At 36.4% G+C, this 15,423-nt stretch overlaps 1 protein-coding gene across 2 annotated transcripts in view; it reads right to left on the bottom strand.

Annotated features, from left to right (window-relative positions):
• Positions 1-14,434, bottom strand: part of NR4A3 (nuclear receptor subfamily 4 group A member 3) — a 67,397-nt gene extending 52,963 nt beyond the window's left edge. For both annotated transcript variants that reach the window (XM_081343496.1, XM_081343497.1), the window contains exons 1-5: positions 14,401-14,434; positions 12,669-12,830; positions 10,098-11,005; positions 7,434-7,563; positions 6,098-6,270 (exon numbers count right to left, since the gene is read on the bottom strand). In XM_081343496.1, coding sequence (XP_081199622.1) covers positions 6,098-6,270; positions 7,434-7,563; positions 10,098-11,005; positions 12,669-12,830; positions 14,401-14,416 — 1,389 coding nt within the window. In that variant the 5' untranslated portion in view covers positions 14,417-14,434. The remainder of the gene's footprint in view (positions 1-6,097; positions 6,271-7,433; positions 7,564-10,097; positions 11,006-12,668; positions 12,831-14,400) is intronic.
• Positions 14,435-15,423: the final 989 nt, after the last annotated feature.

Raw genomic sequence — 15,423 nt, 5'->3', positions numbered from 1 at the left:
AAGGAGAGAAGTAAGCAGTGGGGTATCACAAGGCTCCGCCTTAGGCACAGTACCCTTTAATATCTTCATAAATGACTTAGATGACGGAATAGAAGGGGAACTCATCAATTATGCAGATGACACTAAACTGGCAGGAATAGCCAATACACCAGAAGACAAGCTCAGGATCAAAAAAGATCTTGACAAACTTGAACAATGGGCCCTATCCAACAAAATGAATTTTAATGTGAAAAAAGCAGTTTTACATTTAGGCAGGAAAAATCAAAGGTATAAGTACAGACTAGGTGAGACCTGGCTCAAAAACAGTAACTGTGAGAGGAACCTTGTAGTCCTAATGAACGATCACTTGCCTATGAGCCAGCAGTGTGCAGCAGCCACCAAAAAAGCTAATACAATTCTGGGTTGTATAAACAGAGGCATGGAATCAAGATCATGCGAAGTATTAATACTGCTTTCTAAAACCCTAGTAAGATCACACCTGGAATACTGCAACCAATTTTGGTCACCATACTACAAAAAAGATGTTGAGACCTTTGGAAAAAGTTCAGAAAAGAGCAACTAAAATGTTCAAAGGCCTGGAGACTAAAACATATGAAGTATGGCTGCAGGACTTGGGTTTGGCTAGTCTAAAGAAAAGAAACAGAGGTGACATGATAGGAGTATTCCATTATTTGAGGGGCTGCCACAAAGAAGAAGGCATGAAAGTATTCTCCAAAGCACCAGAGGGCAAGACAAGAAACAATGGTTGGAAAATATCCAAAGAAAGAAGCAACCTTTAAGGAGAAACTTCCTAACAATTAGGACAATTAACCAGAGGAACAGTTTGCCTTCAGAAATCATGAGTGCTGGAGGTTTTTAAGAAGAGACTAGACAGTCACTTATCTGAAATGGTATAGGTTCTCCTGCTTGAGCAGAGGGTTGGACTAAAAAACCTTCAAGGTCCCTTCCAGCTGTATTGTATTGTATTGTATTGTATTGTATTGTATTGTATTGTATTGTATTGTATTGTATTGTATTGTATTGTATTGTATTGTATTGTATTGTATTCTAGTCTAGTCTAGTCTAGTCTAGTCTAGTCTAGTCTAGTCTAGTCTAGATTAGCTACAAGATGTAAAAATTTACCTCATGTAGCCAAATTAGACATTATATATGTACAATTACAAGCACCAGCTTATTAATAGTCATAATCTTGTTGGGAAAAACAGGGAACCAATATAAAACTGGCACCAGCCTAGCAAAGTCAAGCAATGGCTACTATGTCTGATAGTTTTAAAAGTTGTTGAGAATTTAATGAACTAGAAAGACTAGAAATCCCCTTCATGGATTACTGCCTTGTCGTGGCGAAGGGGCTTGCGTAATCCAATGAAGCTATGAGCTATGCCGTGCAGGGCCACCCAAGACGGAAAGGTCATAGCAGAGAGTTCTGACAAAACATGATCCACTGGAGAAGGAAATGGCAAACCACTCCAGTATCTTTGCCATGAAAACCCTATGGACAGTACCAAAAGGCAAAATTATATGACGCTGGAAGATGAGCCCCTCAGGTCGGAAGGCGTCCAATATGCTACTGGGGAAGAGCAGAGGGCTAGTACTAGTAGCGCCAGAAAGAATGAAGCGACTGGGCTAAAGCCAAAAGGATGCTCAGCTGTGGATATGTCTGGTGGTGAAAGGAAAGTCCGATGCTGTAAAGATTTTTTCTCCATAGGAACCTGGAATGTAAGATCCATGAATCAAGGAAAGCTGGACGTGGTCAAACAAGAGATGACAAGACTAAACATCGACATCTTAGGTATCAGCGAACTAAAATGGACAGGAATGGGTGAATTCAGATGACCATCAGGTATACTACTGCGAGCAAGAATCCCTCAGAAGAAATGGAGTAGCCTTCATAGTCAATAAAAGAGTAGGAAAAGCAATACTGGGATACAATCCTCAAAATGACAGAATGATCTCAGTTCGAATCCAAGGCAAACCATTCAATATCACAGTAGTCCAAGTCTATGCCCCAACCACCGGTGCTGAAGAGGATGAAATTGACCGGTTCTATGAAGCCCTACAGCACCTTATGGAACTAACACCCAAAAATGATGTCCTTATCATCATGGGGGATTGGAATGCTAAAGTAGGAAGCCAAAAGATAACTGGAATAACAGGCAAGTTTGGCCTTGGAGTACAAAATGAAGCAGGGCACAGGCTGATAGAATTTTGTCAAGAGAATACGATGGTCATAGCAAACACTCTTTTCCAACAACCCAAGAGACGGCTCTACACATGGACATCACCAGACGGTCAACACAGAAATCAGATTGACTATATGCTCTGCAGCCAAAGATGGAGAAGCTCTATACAGTCAGTAAAAACAAGACCAGGAGCTGACTGTGGCTCAGACCATGAGCTTCTTGTTGCAAAGTTTAGGCTTAAATTAAAGAAAGTAGGGAAAAGCGCTAGGCCAGTCAGGTATGAATTAAATCATATCCCTGTTCAATATACAGTAGAGGTGACAAATAGATTTAAGGAATTAGATCTGATAGACAGAGTGCCTGAAGAACTATGGACAGAGGTTTGCAACATTGTACAACAGGTAGCAACCAAAACCATGCCAAAGAAAAAGAAATGCAAGAAAGCAAAATGGCTGTCTGAGGAAGCTTTGCAAATAGCTGAGGAAAGGAGGGAAGCGAAAGGCAAGGGAGAAAAAGAAAGATACGCTCAATTAAATGCAGAATTCCAAAGAATAGCTAGAAGAGATAAGAATGCCTTCTTAAATGAACAGTGCAAAGAAATAGAAGAAAACAATAGAATAGGGAGGACCAGAGATCTTTTCAAGAAAATTGGAGAGATGAAAGGAACGTTTCATGCAAAAATGGGCATGATAAAGGACCAGAATGGCAGGGACCTAACAGAGGCAGAAGAGATTAAGAAGAGGTGGAAAAATTACACAGAAGAACTATACAAGAATGAGCTTAATGTCCCTGATAATCACAATGAGGTGGTCACTAACCTCGAGCCAGACATCCTAGAATGTGAAGTGGTGGGCCTTAGAAAAGCTGAGCAACAACAAAGCTAGTGGAGGTGACAGTATTCCAGCTGAGCTATTCAAAATCTTAAAAGACGATGCAGTAAAAGTGCTACACTCAATTTGCCAGCAAATTTGGAAAACTCAACAATGGCCACAGGATTTGAAAAGATCAGTTTACATTCCAATTCCAAAGAAAGGCAGTGCCAAAGAATGTTCAAACTATCGCACCATTGCACTCATTTCTCATGCTAGTAAAATTATGCTTAAAATTCTACAAGCTAGACTCCAGCAGTATGTGGATCGAGAACTACCAGAAGTACAGGCAGGATTTTGAAGAGGCAGAGGAACTAGAGATCAAATTGCTAACATACACTGGATCATGGAGAAAGCTAGAGAGTTCCAGAAAAACATCTACTTCTGCTTCATTGACTATGCTAAAGCCTTTGATTGTGTGGATCATAACAAACTCTGGCAAGTCCTTAAAGAGATGGGCATACCAGACCATCTTATTTGTCTCTTGAGAAACCTATATGCGGGCCAGGAAGCAACAGTGAGAACTGGACACGGAACCACTGATTGGTTCAAAATTGGGAAAGGAGTCCGGCAAGGCTGTATACTGTTGCCTTGCCTATTTAACTTATATGCAGAGCACATCATGAGAAAGGCAGGGCTAGATGAATCAAAAGTTGGAATTAAGATTGCCGGAAGAAACATCAACAACCTAAGATATGCAGATGATACCACTCTAATGGCAGAAAGTGAAGAGGAACTAAAGAGCCTCTTGTTGCGAGTGAAGAAGGAGAGTGCAAAACCTGGGTTGAAACTAAACATTAAGAAAACCAAGATCATGGCATTCGGCACTCTCAATTCCTGGCAAATAGATGGGGAAGAAATGGAGGTAGTGACAGATTTTATTTTCCTGGGCTCCAAGATCACTGCAGATGGGGACTGTAGCCAAGAAATTAAAAGACGCTTGCTCCTTGGGAGGAAAGCCATGGCAAATCTAGACAGCACACTAAAAAGCAGAGACATCACCCTGTCAACAAAAGTGCGTATAGTCAAGGCTATGGTCTTCCCAGTTGCAATGTATGGCAGTGAAACCTGCACCATAAGAAAGGCTGAGCGCCAAAGAATTGAAGCCTTTGAACTATGGTGCTGGAGAAGACTCCTGCGAGTTCCTTGGACTGCAAGGCGATCAAACCGGTCAGTCCTAGAGGAGATCAACCCTGACTGCTCTTTAGAAGGCCAGATCCTGAAGCTAAAACTCAAATACTTTGGCCACCTAATGAGAAGGAAGGACTCACTGGAAAAGAGCCTAATGCTGGGAAAGGTTGAGGGCAAGAGAAGAAAGGGACGACAGAGAATGAGGTGGCTGGATGGAGTCACTGAAGCAGTAGGCGTGAGCTTAAATGGACTCCAGAAGATGGTAGAGGACAGGAAGGCCTGGAGGAACATTGTCCATAGGGTCGCGATGGGTCAGACACGACTTCGCAACTAAGAACAACAACAACAAAAGAAAGACTAAATTTCCCCAATCCATTTCCTGGTGTATATAACTCATTAAGATGATCAAAGTAGTCCTAGTCTTTGCTGAGAGCCCCAAAGAAATGAATATGATTAGCAAATTCCAGTTGTATCTAGAGATATGAGGCCACTCCCTTTTTAAGCACTTTGTGTGGCTGACCAATACATTTTTCCAGGACTTTCATATAAAAAGGAAGTTTTTTTAAAAAAAATTATCTTGTAAATGCATAATCTCCTTTAAGCAGAAAGAGACATAACATTTAATCAAGAAAGAATTAATAAATATATTAACAACTGGGGACAGTCCTCACCTTGCCAATTTAGCAAACCATTGCATTCATTATGACCTCTTCTACTTTCCATGATCTCTGGTCAGAGAGGAAACCAATCTATGTTTCAAGTCATATAATAAAGAGAGGTTCATGTTTGGCATAGGGAACATAAACTTCTAATTTGCTCTTAGTCGAATTACATGATTACCTAGGATAAGAAGTCCAACCCCTGAAATTGTTTCAGCTAGCTCTGATAATGATATTTTTAGGCAGTGATATGATGATACAGATAGACCTTTTCTACTGTTCTAGTCACTTGATTGTACCAAAATGCACTAGTGGGTACATGATCCTATAAGTTGTCTCAGTTCAGGAACATTGCCCATAGAATCCTCCTAGATCAGTTTTAAGTTTGGGATACTGTTTTATGATTATTACATTTCTATATCATCAGGTATTTCCAGACAATGGTCATAAGGGACAGTGGTCAAACCCCTGAAATATTACATTCACAGGAAAGCTCATTCTCTGGTTTAAGAGGAGGTGTTATCTACATGCCAGCGGCATCCACTTTTATGCTCCTATGGGAAGACAAAATCTCTCTAAATTTAGAATAGAATAGAGTAGAGTAGAGTAGAGTAGAGTAGAGTAGAGTAGAGTAGAGTAGAGCTGGAAGGGACCTTGGAGGTCTTCTAGTCCAGCCCCCTGCTCAAGCAGGAGAACCTATACCATCTCAGACAAGTGACTGTCTAGCCTCTTCTTAAAAATCTCCAGTGATGGAGCGACCACGATTTCTGGAGGCAAGCTGTACCACTGGTTAATTTAGTAGTTTTATTTTATTTTATTTTGATTTAAGCCTCTACATCAAATAAGTAAATATCTCTTTAGTTTTGACTTGACTAATTTAGTGTAAGCTCAAGAATAGAAGGTCATTATTTTTTTCCTCCTTTTGTCTACTGAGGTTAATGAATTTCTGTAAATAGAAATATTTGGAAAATATTGAGATACTTCTTGGAATTATGTATTACTGACTGCTTTATTGTCATGAATAAAAATATTGATCCATCTGACTTTCAAATATTTGATCATATTTGGAATACTTTTTATACTGTATCTGGAACCTGGGACAATTACCTTATTACCCTCAGCAGGTTTCCAATGTAACTTAACTATTCAAATCACTATTACTATTGCAAAGAGGTTACTGTTATTATACTTCAGCATATAAATTTATAACTTAAAACCAAGAGCTAAATAACTTTATTCAGAAAAACATGATACCTACTTTGGAGTAATCAAGTTCCTGGGGTGCAGAATCAGATAGAGCTTGTGCAAGAGCATTCACCATACTGACTGGAGGAGATGAAGGCGAGGGCTGCGCAGGTTCTTGCTGCAAAGGACTCTTTGATTTTGAAGGAAGCCGGCCTCTTCTTCCTTTCAAACTGTCAGTACGGACAACTAGTCAAGGAGCAAAAACAAAAACATAATCAAGCTGGAAAGGGACCATGACAAATTTCTACAAGGAACCTATTACAGTAACACTGCACAATCGCTTTCAAATAATAAAAATAATAAAAATCAAACAACAAAAGTGTTTTTTAATACATTCATATTATTACTAACAGGTTTCACTTCATTTACATAAATGGATGTTATCGGGGAAAGAACCAATAGCAATAATTTAACAACGTCATTCATCTTAATTGTAACATCTTAGCTGAGTTTCTCATAATAGAATATATATATATATATATATATATATATATATATATATATATATATATATATATATACGTGTATATATATATATATACACGTGTATATATATATATATATACACACACACACATATATATATACGTATATATGTATATGTATGTGTGTATGTGTGTATGCGTATATGTGTGTGTATATATATATATATATATATATATATATATATATATATATATATATATATATATAATTTCCATATATATATATATATATGATTTCCATATACTCCCATAAATTAAAAAGACCCTAAGACATTTGCAATTAAAATATAATATCTGAACTAATGTATAGTAAAATTTAATACATTCGTCTTATGGCTACATAAATGTAGAAGCAACATAGTTATAGGCTTTCTTCAGGGATAGTTTGCATTAATGATTTTAATTAACTATAACACTAAGTAATCAAAAACTCAGCTGAGTTTTGCAAAATATTAATAATTATTATTTTAATAATTAATAATTAGCATCTGATTTTATGCATACAGATCCAACACCACTAATAAATCTACTAAAATTTTAATTAAATGCAGTTTTGAGCACTGCAAATTTTTATTTTACAAATAAAATGCAATTATTTCCTTCCTGTGTCTAAAGATTTAAAACAAACATTGTGTAATATCTTGGAAATGTTGCCTGACTGCTTACATCTTTGAAGAATCTACTTATCATTTGGAATGAAGATTTTACAACATAATATGGTTTTCAGCTCATATATAAATCACATAGAAATAGGGCATTCACCATTATTTCTAAAATTCAGCATTAAAATAAGAAAGCCATGCCTTTTAAAAGCAAACTATTTGGTATTAACAATATGTGAGCTAATATTAGTGAATGCTTTACCTTCTTTTACCATACCAACACTGAGACACTTTTGAAATCGACAGTACTGACATCTGTTTCGCCGACGCTTATCTACTAGGCAGTTTTTATTGGCCAGACAAACATATTTTGCATTTTTCTGAACTGTCCTCTAAAAAATATAATAGAAGAGTCATCTGAATGAACTGAGACCTTAACAACTCTTTTTTATACGCCAGAATTAAAATGCAATTGTATACTTCTTATAGATATAATTAATTCCCTAAAACAGCTTCCTTGAGGGGAAAAACCAAATATATTAGTTTTCGTTACTGACAATAAAATTTTTGAGCAAACATCAAAAGCTAGATAGACAACCTATAGATGATAAAATCATATATGAATTTATCAGGCTGTCATGTTATAAGTTTGGGGATTAATTTTTAATATTCTATTGAGAATAATTTTCTATTTGGTTCAATTTGGTGAATACTGATCCTACTAAAGTAATAAAACATTTGAACATTGGATTCTTTATATCTATATTGATATTCAAAAATAAGTTAATTCAATAAGGAACAAGATATAAAAAACTAAACATAGAAATTAAATGACAAATTATATAAAGATATCTTTTTAGCATGCCTTGTTATCACAGACTTACACAAAAAGAAGGAATATGGACAGTTATTTTAATGATGTAGCTAAATTCAAGTTTTAATGTTATTAATGGGGTTTTAAAATGTGTTTGTTTATTCATTCATTCTTTAAATTTATAAGGGTACTCAACTCAATATTTCTGAGGAGCTATGAATCTAAATTATAAAATAACTATAGATAAGTCTAGGTAGCTCTATATTTTAAAATAAATGTAATATTTGACAAGTATTTATTACTAAATCTACTGAATTAAGCTTTTCATGTTAGAAAAACAACTACTTCTGTGTCATCATTGTACATTTGGAGCTTTATTATTTCTACAACAGTTTGTGATTTTAAAAATCCATTTTTCAAATGTGAAAAATTACATGTTTCTCAGGCACTAAGCATATAATTTGCAAAACAAGAATTATTAAAATTTATTAAAATTTGCTTTTTGAATATATATATATATATATATATATATATATATATATATATATATATATATATTCAAGCATATACATACAAACAAACACACACACAAACATACACACACACACAAACATACACATTGAAAGCAGATCTTAAGAACCCATAATAACAGTCCCGTTAAAACAAATCTAGTTACCCCCATATTGAGCTTTAATTTTCTTACTGACTTAAGGCTATTTTGTTTTTAAAAGTAAAATTAAGAAATTCTGTGCATGGATGCTATATTTTTTATACATTTCTATTACAAAAGTAATAACATTATCAAAACTATCCTTAAAACATATTTAGAAATACTACAATTTACAAGAGTATTGTGTTACAACTCTAAAACATACATTCATGGCACTTCCAAGCTGGAGCTCAACATACGTTTTTTCAGAAATAATTGTCATTATAAAATCAGTGTATCAATCAGGATAAACTAATATAGAATCTTGTTTAGTATCTTCAAAAATTGTTAAACATTTTGCCATAAGTCTAACAGCATGATTATTAAGGAGATAATAAATGCCTATATTATTTGACATTTATTATAAAAGATTAGGAATCAATAACCTCTAAATAACTTTCCTTGGAAAAATCATATTTTATTTAGTATCAAACATTCTCTGAGGATATAACACAGCAACAATAAATTGCCTTTTATGGTCATAGATTAATCACAAAATGACCAGTTTTTTTAAATTCAAGACAATAATGTAGAATTATTCAGCTTTGGTCTTCTATTCTGAAGGTCAGAAAAAAGCAGCACTGAGTTATTTATTAAGAAGCAACAGTGGTTTACATTTGAAGCTTCTTTGGATATAATTCTTCATATGCTTTCTTATGAGTAAACTTCATTCATTCAATTATACATTTCTAGATGATATGATTGGGTTTGAGTTCATCATATGACATGGCTGCTACCCTAAGCAACTTGCTAAGTAACTTTTTTAACCATAATTTTGTAAAAATAGTTAAACTATTATATTTTAATACAAAAACAATCTATGTTGCTGCACATTTCTTGCAGAAAGTCGGGAAATAAAAGCTATGAAAAATAAATGAATATGGTTGACAATAATAGTAGTATAAATGTTGACTGATAAAGATTTTTTAAAAAGGAAACCAAATTGCAGAATTTTAAATTACATCATCCTCCCCACCCTTCAAATTTTCTTGCTTCTTTCTTGTTTCCCTTTACTATCAGTAATTAGATAATTAGGTTCCTAAAATATAATGAATGCTGATAGTACTAAATACATGAATATGAATAACTACAAGCAATGAAACAATACTGATGAATTACAAGGACATATATGTCCAATAGCATCCATGGGATCTGCAGAGCTGTAAAAACAATATGGACTGATACATCTTAAATTGTGATCGCATGAGAACTGGTGGTATGTTTGATTGGTTGACTGAGATGCGCAGAGAAGCCATATATTTTTCAAAAATTAATCTCCTTTACTTCTGCATACAAGTTTATGTATTACTTATGTATTTATTTATTAAATTTGTATGCTACCCCTCTCTCTACTAAGCTATAAGGTCAGATATTGGCACATGAAGAAATTAATGTATTCTTACCTTGAAGAATCCTTTACATCCCTCACAAGTCCGCACACCATAATGCTGGCAAGCAGCATTGTCCCCACATACAGCACAAGTTCCTTCTCCTGATGAAGAACTTCTGCTAGATGGAGAGGGAAGGCCACTGCTGCTACTGCTGCTTTCACCTAGAAGGTTGGAACTGGCTGTATTGAGGCCCAGTGGTGCAAAAGCTAAAGTGGCTGTTCTCCTGGACATGGGGTGCCCATATGGATGATTTTTCACAGCTGCCTGACTAGCTCTAGGCCTATTTGATCCAATAGCTAGGCTCAAGGCAGTGGCATCATAGCACATGTGGCCACCTGCAATAGGTGTATGGGGTGGTGAATGCTTGAAATGGAAAAGTGGGAAATGGCCAGGCATGGTTTTCATAGGGGCAGTGTCTACCAGGTGGCATGGGGCCATGCAAGTCTGTGCTGGTGAAAGAGAATGTGAGGGTGATTCATCCCAGATCTGTTGGGGTGTGAACCCAGGGGTAGAAGGTGAAGAGGGTGGGGACTGCTTGAAGTACATGGAAGTGCTGGCCATGCCTTCATCCACTGTTAGAGAAAGTGAAGAGTGATAACTGTGCATCCGATTGTCTTCCATCTTGATGAGAGATCTCTGGCTTGCAGAGGCAGGTGATGAAGAAGAGGAGACAGATTGCATTTGGTATAGGCAGGAGGGTTTCAGTTCATAGTCCCCAGAATAACCTTCCATAAAGGTACTGAAACTGGGCAGAGAGGTGGCAGCAGTGGCACTGATCTCAGCACTATTTAATTCCATTGTCAGCTTTGTGTAGTCAGGGTTCATGATCTCAGGACTGTATTCTGAACTATAGGAAGTTTGAGTGGCATAACTTGAGCAGCGGGCTGTAGAGCTGTATTGGGCTTGCATACAGGGCATATCTACAAAAGTAAAATAGAGTTCCATTAACAATATTTGCACTCCTTTCCTGGGGATTATGACAAATTTTGTACCTGGGAAAATATTTCGTAGTCAGGGAAAGCACACACTATCACTTTCATTTAGCAGGACAATTACCAACAATTAGCAATGCAAATTCCACATACTATACAATAGATAAAATGGATTAGGACTGAGAGAATGAGGTTCCACTCTATCCTCAGCCCATGGAAACTTTGATTCAGTTAATCTCAGTTCATTTACAAGATTATTTTTGAGATAAAAATCAAGGGTTACTCCTATGCCCTCTCTATGTTTTGTTACTTTATGAGACAGCAAAGCAGGGATATTGAGAAAATAAAATTGCAGCAGCAATAACACAACAGTAATGCTGCATTATAATCTACAGTGAAATGTGTGTAGTGAAAGATACCCTTAGTTAATAGGTACACATGCTTTCTGCAACATTAAAGGTGTTCTATGTAGGAAGACTATTAGTAGCAGCAACCTTTGTGTTAACACTGAATTACAAGGAATTTGTTGGATAGCAAATATATCTGGTTTCAGAAAGATATACCCAACAAAGGATATACCAAATTCATTTCCAACAATGGAACTATCTGCGGTTGTTTGTTTTAATATAAAAAACCCTCACTGAAACTGAAAGATATTGTAGCTTCTTAAATGTTTTCATTTATTTTATATATTATGGAGGGGGGGAGTGACATTAAAAGGAAAGGAAAGGGACGGGGTAAAAAATACACCTCAAATAAAGATCAGTAACTTCTGCATTTTCCAAAGTTGCTACTTGCATCTATGTGCAAGTATTTTAAAAATATTTTTATTAAAGATTTTCTATTACAGTAAACAAAATTTAATCAGAACAACATACCAGCAGGAATTAGATCCCTCAAAATAAAATATGATTTTAATGTACTTTTTCTTTATTTCTTAAAGAAATAGAATTAAGAATTTTGAGATAAAGGAGAATTAAACATCTATTCTAAAAATCCAAAGGCAGTTGTTCAGTTTTAGCTGTTATGGGTTTATATGGAACTTGTGAAGAAAAGGGGAAAATATATATTGTATATTTATGAAATATGACAGGACATTTTAGGCAAATTGTTTTAGACTAATCCATTTATTTTGAAAAACAAATATGCTTGCATACTAATCTCTATTTTTAACAAAATAATTAAAACATGAAACAAAAACATTCATATAAAAACTACTTATTACCATATTTTAATTAATGGCAATTACAAAAAAGCATTCAATTATTTCAAATATGTCTATTCAAAAACTGCATGAAAAATAATGTTTGATATTTAAAACTGTATTTTTATAGGAAGTTTATAACTTTCTAATATTAATTAGGTAACAGTATGGTTTTAACAAAAACTTAAATATTATAATCTGACATTGTTTGAAAAATTGTTCTCAACAAAAAATTCCTTTTTGACCTAAAGGAAGATAATCTCTTCTCCAAAATTGTAACATGTATTTCTGAATATCACAGAAAATGTTTCAGAGAAAATAATGCTTTTAAAAATTGCCTTTCCAAAACAATTAGTTCATTTATGAATTCAACTTTGAAAGACATCATTAGTGGGAAGGAAAAAAACAGCTGCCTGACTAGGGGTAAATGCAAACAATGCTTTTTACCTGGAGAGTGGCTTGCTTGTTGAATGATGGGTGTAACTGACAGGATGGTGGCTGAGGCTGTTGCTGCTACTGGAGCAAGTGAAGGTGCTGGTGGTGAACCCTCCTCAATAGTGTTGTGTCTGGAGCCACGGCTCACAAGAGAGGGTTTTTCTGACCTGGGTTCTGGGAGAGACAGAGAGAGAGACAGACAGAGAGAGACAAAGAGAGAGAGAGAGAGAGAGAGAGAGAGACAGAGACAGAGACAGAGAGAGACAGACAGACAGGTAGAGAGACAGACGGAAAGAGACAAAGAGAGAGACAGAGAGACAGAGAGAGACAGAGACAGACAGACAGACAGACAGACAGACAGACAGACAGACAGACAGAGAGTTGGTTCCTACTCCTTAGCAGTCATTTACACATAATCTCCAAAGCTCCTGAACAGTTTCAATTCCCAAGTCCTAAACAAATAGACAATGAAAACAACAGCTGAAGAAATTTAACTTTCCTTTAATCTCTGAATCGGATGAAAGACCACATTCAAATGTACATTTAGAAGCAGAATCTTCTAATGCAGTGGCCCCCAACCTTTTGAGCACCAGGGGCTGGTTCCATGGAGACAGGTTTTTCCATGGATTGCAGGGGGCATGGTTTCATATGCTACCTGATTGTGTGAATGGGGCTTTGCTTGTTTGCACGGCCCAATTTCTGGTATACCGTGTCCTGGTACTGTCCATGGACCAGGGGTTGGAGACCCCTGTTCTAATGTGTGTCCCTATAAATTTGATAACTGTCCCTACATTAAATCCTGGGATTAATTTGAAGTAGCCAAAACAAGTATCATTAGACCATAAGGCAAATATCCTCTAGTCACTGCTTGAAGAATTCACACATCTCTTTCTCTTTTCCTCCCCCATAAATAAAAGTGTCTTATTCTATACAATGAAGCTGACTTCCAGGACCAAAAACCTGGGAAAGGCACTCAGTTCCAAATACACTGTGAGCTGCTCAGATTAATGCTGATGTTTGTACCTCAATTTGTCTTGACATATAGTTTGGTCCTAAATCCTATTGAGTTAAGCAACTAATAAAGTCAGCTCAACAGTAGACAGGGCAGACTGCTTAACTTAATTTGCCTATAGTTTTTCTCACAATAGTAAGAGAAGAGAAGAATTGCTTCAGTAGCTTTGTAGTGGACAGCACCTTTTTGTATCTGAAAACTGGATCTTCACATTTTTGTGCCCAATTTTCACTACACCAGGGGAAATGGAAAGAAAAATGGATCATTTGGAGAATCTCTCATTACTTCCTTGCATTAATCATTAAGATCTTATGCTCTGATAGTGAAGAGCAAGAACAGGTGACTATATCTGATAGTCTCCTTACACATATGAATCACTTTGCACTTTCAAACTAGGTTTTTCCCCTATTTTTATAATTCCATTAGAAAAAAATTATAATCTTTGGAACCAATTAATCCAATGTGTTTTCTGTCAGTTTATCATACTACCAGATTAGTTAAGGGTTTTAAAAGTATGGAGTGTAGGAAACATCATATAGAAAGAAAATTACCAAACTACTCTCCTTTTTAAAAGTGGTATTAAGACCATGGATAATGTAATTAGAAGCTCTGCAATTCACCGTATTCTGTCAATATATTGCTAAAAACAATAGTTACAATTCTCCTGCAGTTTCACAGCATAATTTTAAGGAGAGGTACAAAACTTTAAATCATGACTGGGCAGACACTTACTTTTGGTAATGGCCATGAATACATTTCAAAATAACTTTCAAGTTTCAAAAATGGTATCAAAATAGGTGTCCTGAGATTGTTTCCTCTTTCCTCTCAAATGATTTCCCCTTAGAACAGCACATCTTTCTAGCTATACACCTGTAGAAGAAGCAATACTGGGGTTCAAATAATCTTCCAAATAGTAAGGGTAACTTCCTTTTTTCAACTGTATTTAAGAATGAAGCAGATATTCTCTGCATCTCCAGATATTTTGCTCAGCTTCTAGGACTCAGCCTGCTAGAAAGAGGCACTGAGGATCAACATAGGGGAACCTCGCCATATGCTTCCGATTTTACTCAAATGTCATCTTCTAGCCCAGTAATCAACAAAGGGGTTGAAATTCAGCGGCTTTCACCGCTTGATATTATCAGAAAAGTTTGGAATAATCTCGGCGGCGCCTTCATGGCTCCTCTTAACCTTTTACCCGTGCAAACTCCTGGTGCGCTAGCAGGAGCAAACCCGTTGACTTGGTTCGTCCTCTTCCACGAGCAAAAACACTCAGCAACTTCCGCGGCCAATTCCTTTAACAAGCATTGCTTTCTACTCCAGATTGCCCTATTGTCTTTTGTCAGTCTCTCTCCCAAAACCTGTCTCACCCTTTCGCCGAAATCACCCTGTCGTCACAAAAACTCGCAGCAAAGAGCCAAAAGCACAAATTTCTCTGAAAGGACGCTGATCTCCGGACCAGGAGAAATTGCTGCCATTCATCACTGCGGCGTGGGGAAGCCCGCTAGCATCATTACCATGACAACTGCAATCCGCGGAGAAGAAAAGCGATGCCGGCCCAGTGCGGGCGAAAGAGCACTCCTCCCCCACTCCGCCGAAGCTTACCGAAATCTTACACTCAAGACTGTTGCTCCAACTTCTGGGCTCAGTTCTGACTCGCTCCTGCCTACTCTTTTACCAAGCACTGCTGCAAAGGCAGAGGCTCTGGTTCTACGCCCAGATTTGCCTTGATTGAAAGTATCTAAACTTTATTCAAGT

Source organism: Vipera berus (assembly GCF_964194415.1).
Source record: "Vipera berus genome assembly, chromosome: Z".
Lineage (NCBI taxonomy): Eukaryota > Metazoa > Chordata > Lepidosauria > Squamata > Viperidae > Vipera > Vipera berus.
This window is presented reverse-complemented; position numbering and strand designations above follow the sequence as displayed.